The sequence below is a fragment of the Cricetulus griseus genome (genome assembly GCF_003668045.3).
Source record: "Cricetulus griseus strain 17A/GY chromosome 1 unlocalized genomic scaffold, alternate assembly CriGri-PICRH-1.0 chr1_0, whole genome shotgun sequence".
In the NCBI taxonomy this organism is placed as follows: domain Eukaryota; kingdom Metazoa; phylum Chordata; class Mammalia; order Rodentia; family Cricetidae; genus Cricetulus; species Cricetulus griseus.
In genome coordinates, this window is record NW_023276806.1 from 47,313,965 (window position 1) to 47,334,162 (window position 20,198).

At 37.4% G+C, this 20,198-nt stretch overlaps 1 protein-coding gene across 2 annotated transcripts in view; it reads left to right on the top strand.

Moving 5' to 3' along the window:
* The window catches only part of Ntng1 (netrin G1), a 323,431-nt gene that overhangs the window by 244,189 nt on the left and 59,044 nt on the right, over positions 1 to 20,198 (top strand). For both annotated transcript variants that reach the window (XM_035451719.1, XM_027395542.2), the window contains exon 4: positions 7,923 to 7,949. In XM_035451719.1, the coding sequence (XP_035307610.1) occupies positions 7,923 to 7,949 (27 nt within the window). The remainder of the gene's footprint in view (positions 1 to 7,922; positions 7,950 to 20,198) is intronic.

Here is a 20,198-nt window from a genome sequence, read left to right on the forward strand (position 1 = left end):
TTATAAGGTTGAGACTATGTTATTTTTTATTTTCAAGTATGGAAGCATATTATTGTAATTCTTGTAGTAGAGATGGGATGAAAACTTAGACTAAGATTCATCTTTCCTCTAATGACTTATACTTCCTACATTTGATCCTCGGGTTATTCAAGCAGCCATCTGTTTCCCCACTGGGACTTGAGCTCCACTTTGACATCTGTTTAAACAAGAGACTATTCTTTAAGACTCATGGCTCCTCAGAACTCTGATTGTTATTCCCTGCTCTCGAAATTGTCCCTCCTGTATCTATTTATCATTTCCCATCCCTGTTTATTATCACACTGCAGCCTGCACCCTTCAACATCCCAATCTATCTTCTTGTTTTAGCTCTTGGTTTAGCAATCATCAACCAATTCTAGTTCTTGTCATTTTTAGTGAGTATAGAAAACTCTACCAGTTATCTGTACAAATCACAACAAAATAGAAAATTTATTTCTTTCTCCAAAAGTACCTTCTCTTCTCTCTTTATTGAAATTCTGTTCATTCCTTGAAGACTCTGCCTCAATGCTAACTCATCAGTGAAGCCTACCTAAACTCCCCTGTGCAAAACTAGCTATTCCTTTCTTTCTCCCTCACTCTAATTTTTGATAGTATGTATAGATTTAATGGTACTGTTTGAATTTCTCTAACAGAAATTGTTAAAATGACAGCTACTGTTGCTTACTTATGCTTTTGCACTTCCTTAAAAACTTTACATACATTACAGACTTAAATCCCCACAATATCTCCATTTGGTATGAGCTAATATTATCCTATTTGAAATATGGGGAGAACCAGGCACAGAGAATTCGTAAGATTTCCTTTGCTATCACAGCTAATGCATGTAAAATTCGCATTTAAATTCAGCTATGTCTAGCTATAGGAGCTAAAACATTAGCTATTCAATAGCATGGTTATTCTTTATTCTTGGTTCTGTTAAGTGTTTATGGAACAGTTATTTTGGTAAATGATTGAGTAATCCTAAGTAAACCTTTAATGTATGCATGGCGAGATTGGCTTTGCATCCATCTTCTTATGTCTTCTGGAATATATGGTCTTCACAGTCCATCAGCTCTAATACCAGAGCATTCAGTCTCCAACAGAGAAAGACCATCTGAGATCTTGGAGAAAATCCAATAGTCAAACAGGCTCTTTGATTCTCACTACCCATGCAATCATCTAGAAACAGCATGCTGTCAGGATGGTTTTCAGAGGCCTCCCTGAGCAAAATTCTGTGTCTGGGTTCCTAGACTATCTCCAACCTCTGACCTCCAACCCTTGCAGCTGAGAATTGTAGATGGAAGTTTTTCCATCCCAACCACCCAGTTCCAAATAACTGACTCTGGGGCTGAATATGAATTATAAATGCTCGGCCAATAGCTCAGGCTTATTACTAACTAGCTCTTGCATTTAAATTAGCCCATTTCTATTAATCTATGTATTGCCACAAGGCTTATGGCTTGTTACCTCATTTCTACATGTCCTGCTTTCTCAGTGCTAGTTGGCATCTCTCTTGACTCTACCCTTCTTCATTCCAGTCCTCAGTTTGATTGGCCCAACTAACTTCATCCTGTCTTGCTATAGGCCAAATAGCATTTTTTTCATTAACCAATGATAGTAATACATAGTCACAGCATACAGAATGATTATCACACAGCAGAGAACCCTATTCACCTTGGTTCAATATGTGCAAAGCCAACTCATGCAACAAGCTTCTAAACTCAAATGTACAAGCAGAATTCCAAGCCGCTCATAAGTCCCAGCCTGAATACCCTTATCTGAAGCTTATGGGGACAGTTTGTTTTGAATGCAGCACTTTTGGGAATTTTTGAATGATGAGGCAATACATATATTATTTTGTTATAGTATCCTAGGAATAATATAAACAGCCTTACTCAATCAAGCATTTTATATAATTTTTCTCACCAAGGGAATAAGAGGAGACAATAGACATAATAGTTACAAGCTTTCTCTCCAAATTACTTTATATCACCTTATATTGTGCTTCAGGAGTACTTTGGGAAAAGCTTTCTTCTTTCACATTTTCTATTTAAATTTGATAATGGTAGACAAGAAATTTCAGTCTATAATAAAAGAATGACTGTAAAGTGATGGTTATGGTCTACAGTTGCAACACTAGTTCTGAGTTCAAAATTCAGTCTTCTTCTCAACTGGGTTGATCTTGGGCAAGTAACATATTGTCTTCTATTTACATTTTTCCCATCTGTAAAATTAGCTTGATTATTCATAGAGCTGAACTAAACCTTAACTAATATATGTAAGATAATGCTGGGTACATACCACATTGAATTTAGTTGCTACAATTGTTATATTCACACTGTGAGCTAACACAGGATCAAGTAAGTCTCCCCTTGGAGATGGCTATATGGAAAGATAAAATGTGGCCAAATACTATGTTATCCATCATACAAAATAACTGCTATGGCATTAAAAATACTCAAAGCCTTATGACCAGTACATCCTCTTTCCTGCAATTAAGACTGCCTGTGGAGTCAGATAATATCCCAAAGTCTGGTTATAAGCTCAGGAGCAGGAAAGTTAAATGGCTTCCATGCTATTAGCATCAGGCTGAGTCATCCTGACATTCATATCCCACCAGAATCAGTCTTCCTTCAAAGAAGAAGGAGAGTCTGAGGATATCCGGGTTACCAGCCCTCTTTCTGAGACAGCAATGACACCGTAATGCCACCCTGCTTCTCAGGTGATCCCTTTTCCTAGGCTTCCCAATTTCAATGCGTTTATTCTCCCATTTGTCAGATACGTTAATATAGGAAGTCGGGTTAATATCACTTCTGTTATGCCTGACATGTATACTTCATTCCCGGAGCCCTCCTATTACAGGAAGGTGACACTAACTCTCTCGATTTGGGCAATTTACATGAGAATTCTACAGTGTCATTTTGTGAAGGCAACCTTATTTCCCTCACTTTCAAGTTCCTGGGAGACAACACACTGCACTTCCTAGCAAACAACAGTTTGGACTAGCAACCCAGACTGGAAGACTCTGAAGCAATTCCTCTGGAATATGAATGAGTCTGCAGAATATTTTCATACCATTTCTGATCTCCTCTTTATGGCATTTTAGAATTAAGCGCTCCCAATGGCTTCACTCTGACTGGGGGATGATCTACTCACCTACTTGATGGGTTTTTCAAACCATCTATCACAATGGTGGTAATTTTTCCTTGCATTCTGAAGCATACCAAATCCTTATCATGTTGCTTCCCTCATGATGGAAAGCTGCAAGCCTGCCATTGGCTCTCAAAGGAGTTATAGCTTTAGCACTGTCTTACTTAATCTGCTTCTGCAGATTGGGTATTTATTTATTTATTTTTGAGATCTCTACCATTTTGACTTCTGTAAGCTTAATTACACATCCTTTAGCTATTTGTTTGATGAAGAAAAGCTATCAAAAAATTTCTCTTTATAACATTATATAACTCTATCATATTCTTGTCTCTGTTTTCAGCAGAATTCCATTATAATAAATATTAACATGCATGTAAGAATAGGAAGGACTGAACAGCCACCAGCATCTTCCTACCTTCTTTCTCTCGTAGCACATGGTGACATAATACCCCTCTGGTTTACTTGTATGCATTTCTATAGCATAATGACATTTTAATTCTTGAAGCACCGGTGCTAAAATCACACTCTATGTACTGCAGAGCCTCTCATTAGAGGTCACCCACACCTGTGTTTTCTTTTCCCAGGACGCATCTACACTGCTCAGACAGGGACTGGGAGTCGCATGCTCTAGTGCTGCATACAAATGGGTCAGCTTGGGTGCCTGCAGCTCCCTATGTCACTTCTGTGAAATGATGGCTGAATTCTTAACTCCCCTTAAGATCTCAAAGCTTTACCAAACTTTGATAATTACCTTGTGTTGGTTTCCCCCTTCCTTGTTTGCTAGTGTATTTTTTATTATGTACTGCATCTATTTATCCTTCTGGAGTATCATTGAGGTTATTCAGAGAATGATTTAAGCTAGTGGAATCTAAAGCTTTGGTTCTTCCCTAGACACATTTAAATAACGAAGTTCAATTTCATATCTAACTTTAAACATTAAGGTTATATGCTTAGTATTAGAGAGAATTCTTAAATTTCCTATATGTCCCACAAAACCTGTACTTGCCCATAGGTCATTTAGGGAAAAATATAAGTAAAAGCATCAAAATGGGAATTAAAAGAAAAGGGATGAACAAAAACCTACAAAGAAAATAGGTCAGGCATCTGACACCAGGCAATTTTCCAATGAGCTCCATGTTGGGCTTGACCCAGTGATTTTCTTGAATGGTAAAGTGGTGAGAGGAATCTGTACATTTACTACTTCTTCCTATCAGACTCTTAATCCCAGCAACTTAGAAGGCTGAGGCAGGAGGATCACAACATAAATGTCTTCCTGGAGCAGAGTGAATCACACTTAAAGAGACCTTATCACAAAACAAGTAGACAGAGGGGTCAAATAGCTCTGTCATAAGCACTTGCCAAGTGTGACGGAACCTCATGTCCAATCCCCAGAACCAATAAACTGATATCTTGTGAAACTCTTCTGGATTATACTTTGTCCCACAAAGATAACAGAGACTCTAAAAAAGAAAAGTGGGTGGTCTTGCTCCATCAGTGCTCTCAGAGAAACCCAACTGAATTGCAGAAAAGCAGATAAATCCATCATGGAAGCCTGGACAGATGGTTAAGAGATCACAGAGAGAACAGCCAATATGAGGATAAAGAGAAAGACTGGAAGAAAATATTTAGTTCAAAGGCAAAAATAATCTTTACCAAAAGTTACCACATCAGAGGGAGCATGACAAAGAAAAAGAAAGCTGCAGCTGCCAGCACGTGCCTAGACAATTTCTCCAAGCATGATCTGAGCCATACCATCACTTATGATTGCAGGAGCCACAGTAAAATGGGATCAGATCCTGGGGTCTGGTTTTTATGGAGCCTGAAGACACCTGCCTTTCCACTTCTAGGTTTTCCTGCATTATTTTCTTGAGTTCTTAAAGCATTCCTCAGAGCATACATGTTGCTTTTCTAGTGGATGCACTGGGTTTACTAAGTTCTTTAGTTGTCCACAGACCACCGAAACAGTAAGGTGCTTTTGACATTAACGTAGGAACCATTAGGAGAAAATAACATTTGGAAATAAATTAATAGATATCCCTTGGTGTTCAGATATATTCAATTCCAAAGCTGTTTATTCAAATGAGCAGTTTAAAAATCTTTTCTGAGCAATTACCATTTTTACAGACATGGAATGAAGAGTGACTCATCTGGCGATATCTCAAAAAAACAACAACGCATGGAATGAAGGAGAGCCTGAATTCTAAGCACCCAGTGTTAGGTAATAGCATCTTCATGAGGAAAATAGAATCTCAGAATAGTCTTGGTTGGCATTGTGTGGATACCTGGGATGAACAGGGTTCTCCTGCACTTGCGACCCCAGAGGAACAGAAACACTTCAGCATCATTCTGAAGCATTCTGCAGAAGCAAGCACTGCAGTAAGCCTCCTTGCCAGCTTGTTTATTATTGTGTCTGGTGGAACTCCCTAAGCAGTTCGCCTTGCATTTATGCATGGCCCTCTGCCTCCGTGGAAGTCTGAAAACACATGAAGAGTCTCTCCCTGCTATCTCAACTTCCATTCTCTTTGATGGATTGCAACAGGCAAGCAGTGCCTTGCATGAGAGAAGAGTTTTCAATCATGAGGAAATTCTGAGCTTCTGCAATTGATACTAAAATTATGATGCTGCCATCACACCTCACTCAGTGGGGAATTTGCAAAAATGGAAAAAAAAAGGTTCAGTACCAAGTCAATGTCACATTGCAGTAAAGATAGTTGACTAAAATGTTGGGCTTGGAGTCTAGATGTCCTTTGTAGAAACCACATTTAGCTTAAAATTCAGATCACAGGAGAAAGATGGAATATGGACATTTAGCTTTCCAATTTTGACTGAACAGAGATAAGTAATTAAGCTGAAGTATTATAAACTCTATGTATTTAAGGGCAGAGGACATGGCTCAGTCGGTAAAGTACTTCCTGCACAAGCCTGAGAATGAGTTCAGATCCCCAGTACCCACAGAAAAGACTGGCCCATTGGCACATGCTTGTAATCACTGAGGGCAAGGGCAACACAGGCATATCACAGGGGCTCACTGGCAAGTCTGTCCAGCCAAAACTGGGAGATTGAAGCTGACAGAGAAACCCCGCCTTAAAAAAATACAGTGGGAAGGGATAGAGGAAACCACCTATCATTGACCTCTGCCTTCTACATGTGCAGTCTGAAGTGAGTGCCTACCCTACACACATACACAGGTACACAAACACGTGCAATAACCACAATAATAACCACACACCAACTATCTAAATAAAGAGATCCTTTATGTACCGAATAACTGAAAATAAGACCATCTTTTCCTCTTTCCAGGGTGTTATATACAGCATAATAACCTTTCTATAGCCACCCATTTCTCACATGGCTACAGAAAAATAAATCTTTTATTTAAAGTCTGTAAATATAGAAGCCTCAGAAAAAGGCAAAGTGATCAGTTCAGTTACGCAGAGGGCAGTTGTTAGAAGATAAGTGCTAAATTAGAAGCTTAACGATTCTTACGTTCCCCACTTGTGAGGACACTTCAGTGGTGTGGAGAACATGGCTGACTGACTCATTAACAGCCACTACTTATTGGTTGCATACCTTGTGTCAGACGTGCTTCAGGTTTATCATGTTCAATCCTCACAGCAGTCCAATGCAGTAGATATGACTGGCCACTTAGCAGATGAGCAAATGAGCTTGAAGCAGCTAAAAGTCAGTAGCAGCAGTGCAGGACCCTTGCTCAGCACTGCCTGGTCCACATCTCGTTGTCCCCCATACAGAAACCATCGACTGGGTGTCAAGAGGTAAATCCCTGATATTTAATCAGCAATGCTTCATGAGCAAGCTAAGATAGTAAGAGTAACTATTACAAGAATACTACTTACAAAATAATGGTCTACATGCTTTCCATCTATCAATTTGTATAATCTCCACAATAAATAGAGAGTTCGGAAACCAAGTGAGCATTGAGATTATATAGAACTTGCCCAAGATCACAAGCCTAGTAAGGATTTAGGAGTTAAGGCTACCCTTTGGACTGAGATGTCCTGGCTTCTGAGATTCTGCACTTGGTCAAAGTACTATACTGCTTGGTAGGATGCACATTGCCAACATACTTCTAAGAGATCAAGCCAAACTCTGAAAGAGCTTCGCCAGCTTAGCATGACTTGTGAATCAAAGAGAAGCTGAATAATCGGTGAAGCCCATGATCAATATGAACGATGTAATGTATTCTTGAATTATTCTGCTCAATTAAGTTTCTATTACAGAGTTTAATCCACATAGTGACAAGTAAAAGAGGAATAAAAAGAATGACTATGTGAAATGAATCAAATAAACGTCAAATGATTTTCAGCAGCTAATGCATATACCTTGTAACGGATTTAAAGGGACCCACTGTACATACAGATATATTTGTGCAGGTGCACATGGTATATATTAAGCAGTGTGGTCAGATCAAAAGCCTAGCCTAATATATCTACTCTGATCCACATAGAATTGATCTGTTAATCTTATAAGTAAGCACAAAATGTTTCATGTCACTAGGCATCATTACACTACTGAAGGTGGATAGGAACTTTTCAAATCTGATAAGCTGAGGAGTTCAAGAATAAATGTCAATATACATACTTATGCACACATATTTTATGTAAATTTTCTATACTAATTTCTAATAATCTGAGCCACCAAGTGTTGTATTTCTAAGACTTTTACAATAAGTTAAAGATGTCACATAATAAATAGCTAACAGTTCTTTATTGTTCTGTTTTGTTTTTTCTCTGCAGGTATTCCCAGCATTTCCAGTATTGGTAGTAAGTAAAACAATCACCAAACCAAACCTAGGCTAGCTTTGCTTTGTTGTTCAGCTCCTCAGAGCTCTTTTCTCATGTCCATTTCTGATGCAATAGAGAATTATCTATGAGAATTCAAGTGTCCTCCTGGTTTTAGGTACAGGTGAACTGGGAACACAGATAAAATAGTGACTTGTGCACAGCTCTTGTGTAGATGTGCAATGCCATCTGATGACTTTGAATTCATGAAGGCCACCTGAACAGAGACATGAACGGAGAAGCAATTACTTAGATAAATACATATCATTTTATGTACAGTCCTATTTCACACTTAGTAACCAACAACAGATTGTAATCTCTCTGTGGGACCAAGTTGGGATTTCTAATGTAACTGAAAAGAGCAGAGAGAGTGAGTATCCATGAATGTCCTAAGTGTGTTCATTAAAATTCAAGGAAAACACCATGAAGCCAGAGAGGAAATCTTGTAATGAATTAAAATGTAGGTTTTGTGAAGGCCTGAAAGAGGTGGGTTTCTGATCATTCATCATTGTGAGGAATTAAAGATAATCAGTTTGCACACTGCCCACTCCTCTCTCCTGTTTAAAGTGTTCTGTTCATTCTGGAGCTCTTTGTTTTCTCTTTGGTAGGAAAGGGGGATAGATCCAAAACTTCCTTAAGAAATCTTGTAGTAGAAATCCAAGCAATTGGAGAGAAATCTTCCCTCCATTCTGGACAACCTTGCCTAACATCACTGTTTGAGCAGCTCTAGCTACCACAAGAGGCTCAGACTGCAACTCCTCTTCCTGTCTGAGTGCAGCCTCACCCAATGCTGGAAATGTGCATTACAAACATGCTCGATACTATTTCAGAGCATAATTTCACACCATTTTTTACAGCTTGCCCTTTATGTACAATGTCAAAAAACTTAGAGACACTACTGAAACAATGATTTAAAAAAATACTAAGGAAGCCTCAGTTATGAAGTATAAATGGAAAGAAGACTGGTCCCTAACAATGCTCACTCATCAAAGGCTTGTGCCATGGAGAATGTTCACAGTGTAAATAACAGCAGTTGAAGCATTGCCAAACCCAACACCCTTCTAAAAGCAATTCTCTAATAATCGGGTAAAGAAAGTGACCATGTCTTATACATGCAAGGCCAGTTCCTCTAATTTATAGATCAACCCAATTTACTTAAACTTGTGAATAGGCCCAGGCACTTATTTGTTAAGCATTAGACATGTTAAATGCCATGAAAATCAGCTGCTCTATTATCAGAAGCAGCATTTACATCCATTTTGACCCAAACCTGTGATACAAAAGTGGTCTTGGGGCTACCTTGCCAATGAGGACATTTAATTCTAATATTTCTGCTTTAGTGCTTGGCATTTGCCTATGCATCTAGCCCAAAGTGCTCCTTTCAGGCCTTGACAACTGTTCTTGTGCAATTTTAAAGCAGGGACACAGAAGGGCTCCCGTGATCTGGCATGTCCAGAGTTTCAGAAATGGAAGAGTGGAAAAGTAGTTCTTTGGTGCTGGGGTGTGTTTCTGTTCTGAGAGCCAGTTGTGTGTTGCATGGACCTCTGATTGTACCTGCTCACTCCACATCTCATTTGGCCGCCTCCACCCCATCCCCCACCTTTGAGCATCAGCAGATGTTGACCTTTTACACATTGAATCAGGAAATTGAAGTTTCATTTTGCACAGTTACCTTTGGAAATCAGGGGTGACCTGAAAGGATGCTGTGTTGTTCCTTTTGAAAATGTACTAATCTCTATGACCATGAACCTCAGAAAATTTCACTGCTAATATCTCTGACAAACCCTATGATTCAAAATGATAATCTGTAGGCTGATCACCTCTGGCTACTCATCTTAGAGCACAATGGGTGCTTTTTGGTTTTGTTTTAATTTCTAATAAGCAAGATGGAAGAGCATTCAGGGATCACTCAGTATCACACATGACTAGCTTCCTGTTGCCTGGCTTTTAAGGTAAAGATATTTGTGATAACATCATAAAACACAATATTATCTTCCAGGTGTCTTTAATGGCATTAGCAAGTTCCTTTTTTGTGGCCTTACATGGTGCTTGTTGTGTGCACTGGTGGATTCCTTTCTTCTTCATGGAGAAAGAAATCACATGTAGATGATTCATTGCCAGGCCTAGATGGTGCAGAGGGTATGGGCAGATGGTTTCAAGGTACAAGATAGAGAAGAGGAAGCTGCCTGGATATTTAGCTAAGTCTGGGCATTTTCCAGGGCTTCTCTCTTCATGCCAAAGAAGGAATAGATGAATACAATCCTAATCACTATCTAGGAAGATTCCATCTTAACAAATGAAACCACCCATGAGACTCTGATCATCTAAGTATTTTTATGGAAAATAAATGATGTATATTATCGATGTAAACTATTGATGTAGACGTACCTAACCATAAGTTTACATGCATATGCTATATTTTACAATGACTGGAGGATTTAGCTCTAATAGACTTCAATATAGATTTCATATCGTCAACATCAGCATTAAAATTCAACCACATGGACAGAGTGGCTATCCTTTCTGATCATCTGCTAAAAATATTTTTAAAAACAAATTTCCCACTAAGGTCATTTGTACCTGCTGCTGTCTATCTAGGAAATAGGCTCCTCAAACATCCCAAGATCACATCAGTCATTTTGATGTGCTTTGGCCCATGGCTAAAAAAAAAAAAATGTACTAATCATATTGTCAACAATTAATGAATCCCGAAATAGATCTGTAGCCATTTAAGCTTTTTGACTATTGTTTATATTTAACCTCATATCATAGCAATTCATATACATGTAATTCACAATTTTATTCAAGTGAACATTTGTTGATGCTGATGATCCAAATTAATAGATGGTTTATTGTGGGTGTTTTTTGTTTATAGTGAGAACATAATCATTATGTTCTAACATATATTATCTAATTCTCAGTCCAGCAATGCAAAGAGTTACACTAATCATATTAAACAATATATTATAAAGAGTATAATTAGGTTAGCAAGAACTGTCCTAATGTTTAATAGCTTTGTGGGGGTGACTATTATTTCTTACAAAGGCAGATGATAGATGAGTCAAATGTAAAAGGTAAATCCTCCGGAGAATGAATACGACATCAAGAAGTCTATTTCAAAAATACTTGGAATTTTTAAATAAACACAAAGGAAAATACTCAAAAGAAAAATAGGAATATATATATATATATATATATATATATATATATATATATATAGAGAGAGAGAGAGAGAGAGAGAGAGTTATAGATATATAGTTTACAAACCTAGCTACAGATTATCCTCCTAAACAACTTTTATTTGACTGATGTTATGTGATGGTATAAAAATCAGATAACTGTGATGGAGCAGTTTGACATTCCCTTCCCCCGTAGCCCATTTATTAAATTTGAAACAACAATTCACTTAAGGGAAGTATCTCATTCTCCTGTTTTCTCTTATAATGAGCATTGCCTTCATCACAGAGTTAAAAATTCATCTCTAATTTGATTTAATTGGCAGGACTATTAAACAAGGGAAATGCTACCTGCAGGGATCCATCAGCCTGTTGAGAAAGCTCGGAGATGTTTTCATACTTGAGAACATTTGATGCCAGTTGGAGACCTTGTAGAAGTTGTTTTCCGTACAGCATCCAAATATTTTTGCGCAGTGCTGATTTCTGGTAGGAATTTGAATGGTGAGAAGGAAAACTCACAAGGTTAATCACTTACCCGCCCAAGGGTTATTAATAACCATGTTCACTCCACTCAGACAGCTGCAGTGTCTGTTTGATTTTCCCCCTGTTTTAATATTTCTAAATCCCCCAAATAAAAGTCCCATTGAATTGCCCTTTAACTAATTAGATTTCATATAATGAGGGAAAAAAATCATCAGGCTAGTGTAGCAACATGGCAAATTGCATGGTATGCTACATTAATTTTGAACTGTTTGCTGATGTTCTAGAAAGAAAGCTAAGGTCTCAGGTGTAATGCCTTTTGGGACCGTTTTATCATGTACCCAGTATCCTCATCACAAATCCATTTCATATTTGTGTAACTAGCATTTCATATTCATGAAACCTTTGTTGTTATCCTAAAATTGAATGAACATTAGGACATAGCTGCCTTTTTTTTTAAAATTCTGAACAACATCAAATATTCCAGTGAGAGGGTAAGAATCTCCCTCTTATGCAAAGAATGTGAGAGGTTTACCAGTCTTAATTGGCAATAATTACCCATCTTGAGAACATTGACTTTTTTATGTTTTAACCTTTACCCAGTCAATTGTAGAATGTCAATCCACTTTTTAAGTGTGAGCTAAAAATCTCTACATTTTCTAGTTGTCTTTGTAGGGTAGGATGTTTTCTAGATGGAAGATATATCAAGGTTCCTATAATGAACACTCAAAACAGATTACTATGGATCCCTATCCTGCACTAGCCCCTTTCAGAGTGTACCAATTGAAGTCTCCTTGGATTACAAGTCTTGTAGTGCCAATTACCCATTGGCTGACCAACTGATCATTCCACCTCTTGGGAAAAGCTATACAAAGATACGTGATTTGAATTACAGGGCTATGTCCCCCAAGCTTCTATCAAGTTCTATTTTACAAATGGTAAATCTGAGGCTCAGAGCGACCAAGTAGCTTTCTCAATGTACTATGAACAGGACTGCATATCTGTCTTCATAGCATTAAAAGAAGTATAAGAGATTACATAAAGAAAAAATCTGGATTTATTGACTCCTGCCAAGACTCTTTCAATGTAGTTAAGAAACCCCTTGATTCCTGAATTGAACCAGTTCTTCATAAAAACCCACAGATTTTGGAGAAAAACGGAAGTTACTTTGCTGGTACTTCACTGTGCTGTCAGCAAAACACATAAGCATGGTGAATGAGGAAGAGGGACCACTAACTCTTACCCCATCAGAGCATGTGCTTCTCTACATCATACAACTTCGCAGTTTAGTTAGCAGAGCGCAAGTATATAAATGTTGGGCTATTAAGAGTACAAAACAATATGGGAGCTATGTGAATTATGTAACGTGCTTGCACATACTCTGGGAGACTAAACCAATGTTTTTATCTGTTAAAATAGTTGCTTACAGTAAAGTTCAGGCAACTATGTCATCTCAAGAATAGATCTCCTACTATGACATTAAACTCATCTCTCCCATCAACTTAATTATGCTACATTTTTCAGAAGTAGTCTGGTATTTGTGGAGATTGTGAGATTACATCCAAGAGAATTTCTCCTGAAGAGCTTTTGGATCTTCTATAGACACTTTCAAGGGGCAGCAATAGTACTATTTCAAGATTTCTCAAGGAATACTAGAAATGATTATATAAATACAAAAAGGTCCTGGGATATTATTCCCACACAATTTTCCCCCATATTCTCTTGGATGTGTATTCAGTGCAGGCTCACCACCAGCATCTTTCAAATACCAGCTTATATCATGGTGGTATTTCAGAACCAAAATATTATATTAGCATTAGTGCTATTAATATATTTGAACAACTCATCTAACTTTATCTTACACGTGAATCAAATATTATCTAGTTTCCAACTCCTGCCTTAAATCTTCCACCATAGCCTTAGAAATAGCTTCCTGGTCATTTAAAACACCATAGTACAAGATAGTAGATGATGAATATTCTAGAAAAAGTCAGTAAATTTTCTCCTTGATTGGAAAGAATAGTCCGTTTACTGGGTCCATAAAGACTCTCCACAAGTGAATTGAAACTCACTTTCCCTTTCTGCTTAGTGAATGTCATGTGATGTAATATTCTAAGGCAATTTTACCTTCAAAATGTGATTATATAAATCAGAATTCTTTAGTTTCTGCTTCACGATTGCTTTCAGCTTGATTCACTATGGTGTAGGGACTAGATGGTCAGTTTTAGCAATTCTAACATGGTTCTTTTCCATTTACAGTGCAGAAACCTATCCTTGGAGCACAAAGGAGAGAAAAAAAATATTCTTCCAGATTCTCATTTTTATAATGTGAATTTCAGTTTTCTAATTCATGAAAATGTATTTCAAGTGTTACAACTAAATGATTTTATAATTTCCCCAAGAATTGTGTTAACAAAAGAATCCAGAAAAATGACATATCTGAATCATAACAGAAATGTGGAGATTACCATCCTTACATTGTGAAAGATTGAAATCTAATGTTTATCATAGTTTGGGAGGTAATTTGCTTCATTCTGACCAGTAGAGTTCAGTGACACAGTCTAGAACCAGGTTATTCTCCAGAACAAGCTGTATTTTAATGAGCTTTATGCAGGTCAGAATAATTTACTTTGGGGAAAATGAAGACAAAAAAAGAATAGGGGAGTATATTATTCTCCAAACTTTGAATCTAGAAGAACACTTATACTATATTATTGATCTCCATTGCCACAGTAAGCACAAATGGGAAAGAGCTAATAGCTACTGGATGCTCACTGTAATGCAGTTTCCATAACACCCAATGCCATTTTCTCCATTTTACCAATGAGAAAACTTAGAGAGGTTAAGAATTTGTAAAGTTGTAGATTTTTAATTCTGGTCTGAGCTCTTTTTATGTGTACCATATTTCATATATTTTCCCCCTAAATAGTTATTTTCCAGGCTCTTAATAGATATAGTTTGACATCTAAAATAACAATAGGATAAATGTAACCTATGGATATTGCAGATATTAACATATTGCTTATCACTAAAGATGCCTTTTGTGGTATATATGCCTTGTTCTCCTTATCACATAATAGGCATCTATGAGATCCAGTTAAGGAGATAGCATAGCAAGACATCAGTCTATTGTCCCACATGGCTCAGTGTCACAGAAGTTTATTCCTGAGTATTTGACCATCTGCAGATGGTGATATCTCCCCAGCAGTGCTTTTTAAGCTCTGATGAAGGTACTACTACTGTGGTGGTAAAAAAGGCCCACAACCAAAGCATGCAACGGACATTTCCTCTCATGGGGGGAACTCTAAAGGGCAAATATGTCATCCCAATAGGCTTCATGCTTCCATAAACTTCAGTATGATCTTGTTAAGCCATGAGAGAACCACTGGAATGACAGAACTTGTCATCTAAAAGAAATCTTGGAGACCACTTCTCCAGCATCTTTGTCTTAAGTATAAGGAAAATGGAATTCAGGCAAATTAACAGCCAGATAGCTCCTAAGGAGAACAGCTATGACCGAATTCCTCATCTTATGACTCTCAGGTCCATTTGCCTCATAATGAAGCACCACTCTGAGACTTGGAGATTCTCCTAGCTGACTGGGGAATAAAATGAAATCAATGAATTTGCAGCACTTTACCCAATACAATACAAGTTCTTTTGGTGTAGTGTAAGACTGTGCTATCTGCACTGTTTATCTACTTGAAACAAGTAGCCCAATGGCTAAGAATTCTCAGAGGCTTCATTACATTTGGATTTGATAAGATGGAACAAGTCTCAATTATACTATCTGTATACTTTCCAATGAGCCTAATTTACTTCAGGGAATTGAATATTTGTTAGTGTTTATTGAATACTTAACTTAATGCCAGGGTCTTAAGAGGAGCAAAAGAATGAGAGAGTAATATCATTTTTATTGAATCCTATGAATCACCCTTGTATTTGGCATACATGTTGCCAAGTATTTGTTTATTTAACAATGCCCATAAAGAAATGCAGACAACTACATTCTTTTTCTAGTCATAAATTTTGATAGATACAGTAATATCAATATTAGGCTTTCTGTGCTTGCATCCATATGTGTAAAAGCAGAGAAGAATGGAACAGTGGCACCAATGGGTCTGTGAGATTAACTTTTCCACCAGGTTATTCAGAGTAATATGAAAGTTCCATGTCTTGAAGAGCAATATTTGCTATATCATTTGCTAATCAAATGATGGAGGAAACAATCTGATAATACCTGTTTATAGTAGCCCAGCCACTTGATATCAATTTCTCAATTATCAGATACTTACCGAAGGTCTGTCAAAGGCTTTGTCCTTCTTTGGAGAGATCCAATCTAATAAGGTAAACAAAAAGTAGATTTATGCAATTTTAACTAACAATATTAAAAGTCATTCCAGTCCACATTACCAATGAGAAGTCAGGATCACCCACAGTAATGCACTAAGGCAGAACAGAGTCACAGCTGTCCTGAGGACTGAGTGACCCCAAGGATGAAACATGAGAGATGTGTCTCTGAGCTGGCTTTAATAAATGAGATTCAATCATGAAATAGCTGCTTTACTAGCCATGATTTTTGTACTCAGCAAAACTACCAGATTCAGAACATCAGGTCTTAAACATGGAAGGTTTCTTCCCTTCTGAAGTATTTGGGGTTTTGTAACTGATGTAACTAAAACGGGATTGATATTATTAAATAAAACCATGTCCTTAATTACTTCTGGTTTTTAATAAGTAACTTTAGAAATGTATTTCAAGGAGAAACATCATGAAAATATACCCATACAATCAAGGCTTAGATGTGATTGGAAAACCCTTGTTTTGTTCTTTAGCAAGAACCATCAGTAATCCCTTCTCTACTTCTCTGAGAAATTGTGTGCATTAAAACAGGAACTAGATCCATCTCCTGTCAGAGATAATGGCTCACACTTAAAACATACCACAGAGAATCTCTCATGAAAGACTAATGCAACCAGTTCATATCTGTAAATATAAATCGAGTAGAATGGAAACTTCAAGTGAGAAATGATTTCCTTAGTGTTATCTTCTAGCTTCAGGCTCCATATCGGTTTGAATTGCTGAAGTCCCTATTTGGTTATTTGTGTGAAAACACTCTACTCATTTCCAAAGTAAATGCAAAGCTTTGCTAAAGAAGTAGTTATATAAACAATGTCCATTCAATGTTTTGGGAGTTGTCAATTGCTTGCTCTTGTTTGGTGTGGAAGTCATGTTTTGTTTAAGTGCATCACAGCCAAGCTAAACAACAGGTGTGTGGTTGGTGTCTTTGTCCATATACATATATTTCTTGTTTAGACAAAATGACATCATAGTTGAAAATAACATTCCCTGATTTTTCCTGATGCATGCAGCTCCTCCAAAGTTTAATAGGATATGGCCGAATATTTCTTCCCTTGAGGTTTCTAACCCAAAACAAGGTAGGAATGTCTAAAATGCCTACTGATATAAAAATCCCATGTTTGGGGGAAAATCCTGCATACCATCTTAACACTAAATAGGGCATCACCATTGATGCCTTGTCTTTGAACCAACCAAAATCTGAATCTTTCTTTCTAATATGAAGATTGACCAGGCAATAATGGAGTAAAGGGGAACTGGGGATGGGGATGAGACAGAATTTATAAGTTTTGACAAATTTACATTGATATAATCCCAAGAAAAGCCTAGAGTTTAGTTGTTATCATAGCATGGTTGTAAATCTTAAAAATATATGGGCACCTCAAACTGGTGCTTCCATTGTTTTGAAGGTCAGGATAAACAGATTAAGGCAGCACTGAAACTCCCAGCAGGTCTGCTTTCCTTTACTATTGCTCTATATTAACTTGCAAAACTTTTGGTTCTCTCTCTCTCTCTCTCTCTCTCTCTCTCTCTCTCTCTCTCTCTCTCTCTCTTCCTTCCTCCCTCCCTCCCTCTGCCTCTCTTCTCACTCTCTTTCTCACATATCTATGATGATGCATAATACAAATTCCAATAAATTTTCTTGTTGGGATTATCCCTGCATCCTCTTTACCAATGAACATTCTTATATTTTTTTTTTACCAGATTTAAAAAAAAAACTGGTTTTTGTCTGTTCTAAGAACAGCAATTACTTTATGGCTGTTGATATCAGAAGGAAGGAAAGAAGGAAAAAAGGAAAGAAGGAAGGAAGGGAGGGAGGGAGGGTGGGGGGAGGGAGGGAGGAAGGAAGGAAGGAAGGGAGGAAGGAAGGAAGGAAGGGAAAAATAGAGGGAGAGAGTGAAGCAGAAAAGTGGGGGAGAGGAAACTGACAGTTACATTATGTGGAAAGAAATAGAACTTTTTAAATGGATGATGAACTCCTTAAGTTGCAAGGTAATGTTAGATTCACACTGACATCTCGCCTGTATGTGCATGTGTTTGTATATAAATAGGCACTTATCTCAATAGAAAGCAGTGTTCTTTTGCCTTCTCTATCCAAAAATAAAACACTCATCACTGACTTCTGCCTTCCTTAGTTATAGACAGGATGTTCCTTTTGAACTCTAATGAATACAGATGGAGGAGGAAATGAGCAAAAGGAAGAACCAGGAAATAGCTACTAAGCAAAACAAAATATATTAGCAATTTGTTGAGGAGTCAAATTGGAAGGGCTGCATTTTCAGTCCACTATCAGTGATGAAACTGAGACTGTCCTAGATACATATATTACTAGCAAATAGAATTACCTTAATCATCTGCTCTAAATGAATTTCTTCAAGTTTCTGGGTAGATATGTGGAAGAAGAAATACAGATCAAGCTCATCCCTGTTAATATAATTCTCTGCTGACAGAGGGAAGTCTAGTGGTTTTATTCCTTGGCGTGTTCTCTGAGAGTGTCTTTGAAATGGCACACAGTATTTTACACTGAATGCAACAAATATGCAGGAAAAGACCCAAGGCTCAGTTCTTCTCCACAGTGAGTTTTGAACTGAATGAGATTATGCTTTGTTCAAATGCTGAAATGGACCCATTTGATTATTTTGCTATGTTTTTGGTGTCTTGGGACAAAACTTTCAGAAATGTCATTAGTGAAGGCCAATTGTGATTTTGGGGGGATTTGGATAAGGAGCTCAAATGAATCTGCTTAAAACTGTAACCCTGCTGGATTAAGAGCTTACACTTGAAATACTAGTGAAAGGTACACTGTCTAGCAGAGGCCAATTCTGTGTAACTATAAGTTTTCTTGCCAAAAATCTATAAAGACCCCCTAGCCCCTATTCTGTGTTTTGTTATTTACACAAGTAACTCATCATGAATAACTGGAAAGAAACAGCAGGTTTCCTTAGAAAGACAACCGTGTCACTAACAAAGCATACAACACAAATGTAATACACATCAAGGGGGGTAAAAACACAATTTTTAGAGAGATCCATGTTCAAGGTGACTCTGAGATCAAATACTGCTGAATGGTTGACCATGTGACTTTGTTCTGCGATATCTATCTAGTCAGTGCAACAACAAATGGCCTAACTGGTTCATGTGTAGACAGACAGAGTGACATGATAAACCGAGGCATTGATTTTGCTCATTACCCCAACAATACAACAGCTACTTGTGAAGTGGAACACTTAGGAATCCTAACATCCTTATTGTGATGAGGAGAAGCTTTGTTCACTGGACCCTTAATTTAAATGCTATTTCTCCTTCCCCCTAAAAGTAAGCTTCTAAACTTTATTACTAATGACAATGTTGAACCATTTTCAGCTTGATAGAAACCTTCCTTGTAATTGCAACAGATTCCCAGGAAGAAAATATATGAATAGTCTCTTCACTTAGGGCTCCACAGAGTGGGTTGGTAATAAGGTATTAATTACTGTTTGAACGTTTCACTGTTTCTAATTTGCTGTTCATTTTTTTAAACCTATGCAGTTGCTCCCAAATTAGCTTTGTCAACAGTTTCTTCTGTTCAAGTTGCAAACCACAAGCGAGGTAGGAATTCTTGGATTCATACAGTGATCTCATGGTGTTATGTGTTGTGAAACATTGCACTGTATGAATCTGGAATATCTGTGAAGTGTACCATCAGCTTATCGGTGAGGCATGTTGACTGCTCCCAGCCAATGCATCAATGAGGATGTTACATATATGAAAAAAGGGCTTCACTCACAAATTCAACTGCAATTAAATATGCTGCAAAATTTGTTTTCTGAAAAACTGATGTATGAGTTGGAATTGTGAAAGTTTAGGTTCTCGGGTAAATCAGGAATTTGAGAGCATTCACACTTATGCTTCTTTGTGCTAGAAATAAGAAAAGCCACTGGCAGTGGGTCTCAATGATGCTTTTTATAAAGTCAGAAGGGCAGGCTCTTTATATGGTGCCCATTTCACTTTATGACAAAGGAAATGCCTAAGAGTTTATGATTCCAAACATGGTTTTTAATGAGTGTGAAAATATCCATGAAGATCTGTTCTTGATTAAGTATTGATCATGTTCTAAAGTGATAGTCCTGTCTCTTTCTTTAAATTAAAATGGGCAATAGCTCATCTGTAAGTCATGAATGGCCCACTCCAGCTAGCAGCTGTCACTCACAAAATGAAGATTTTTCAGGAAACATGA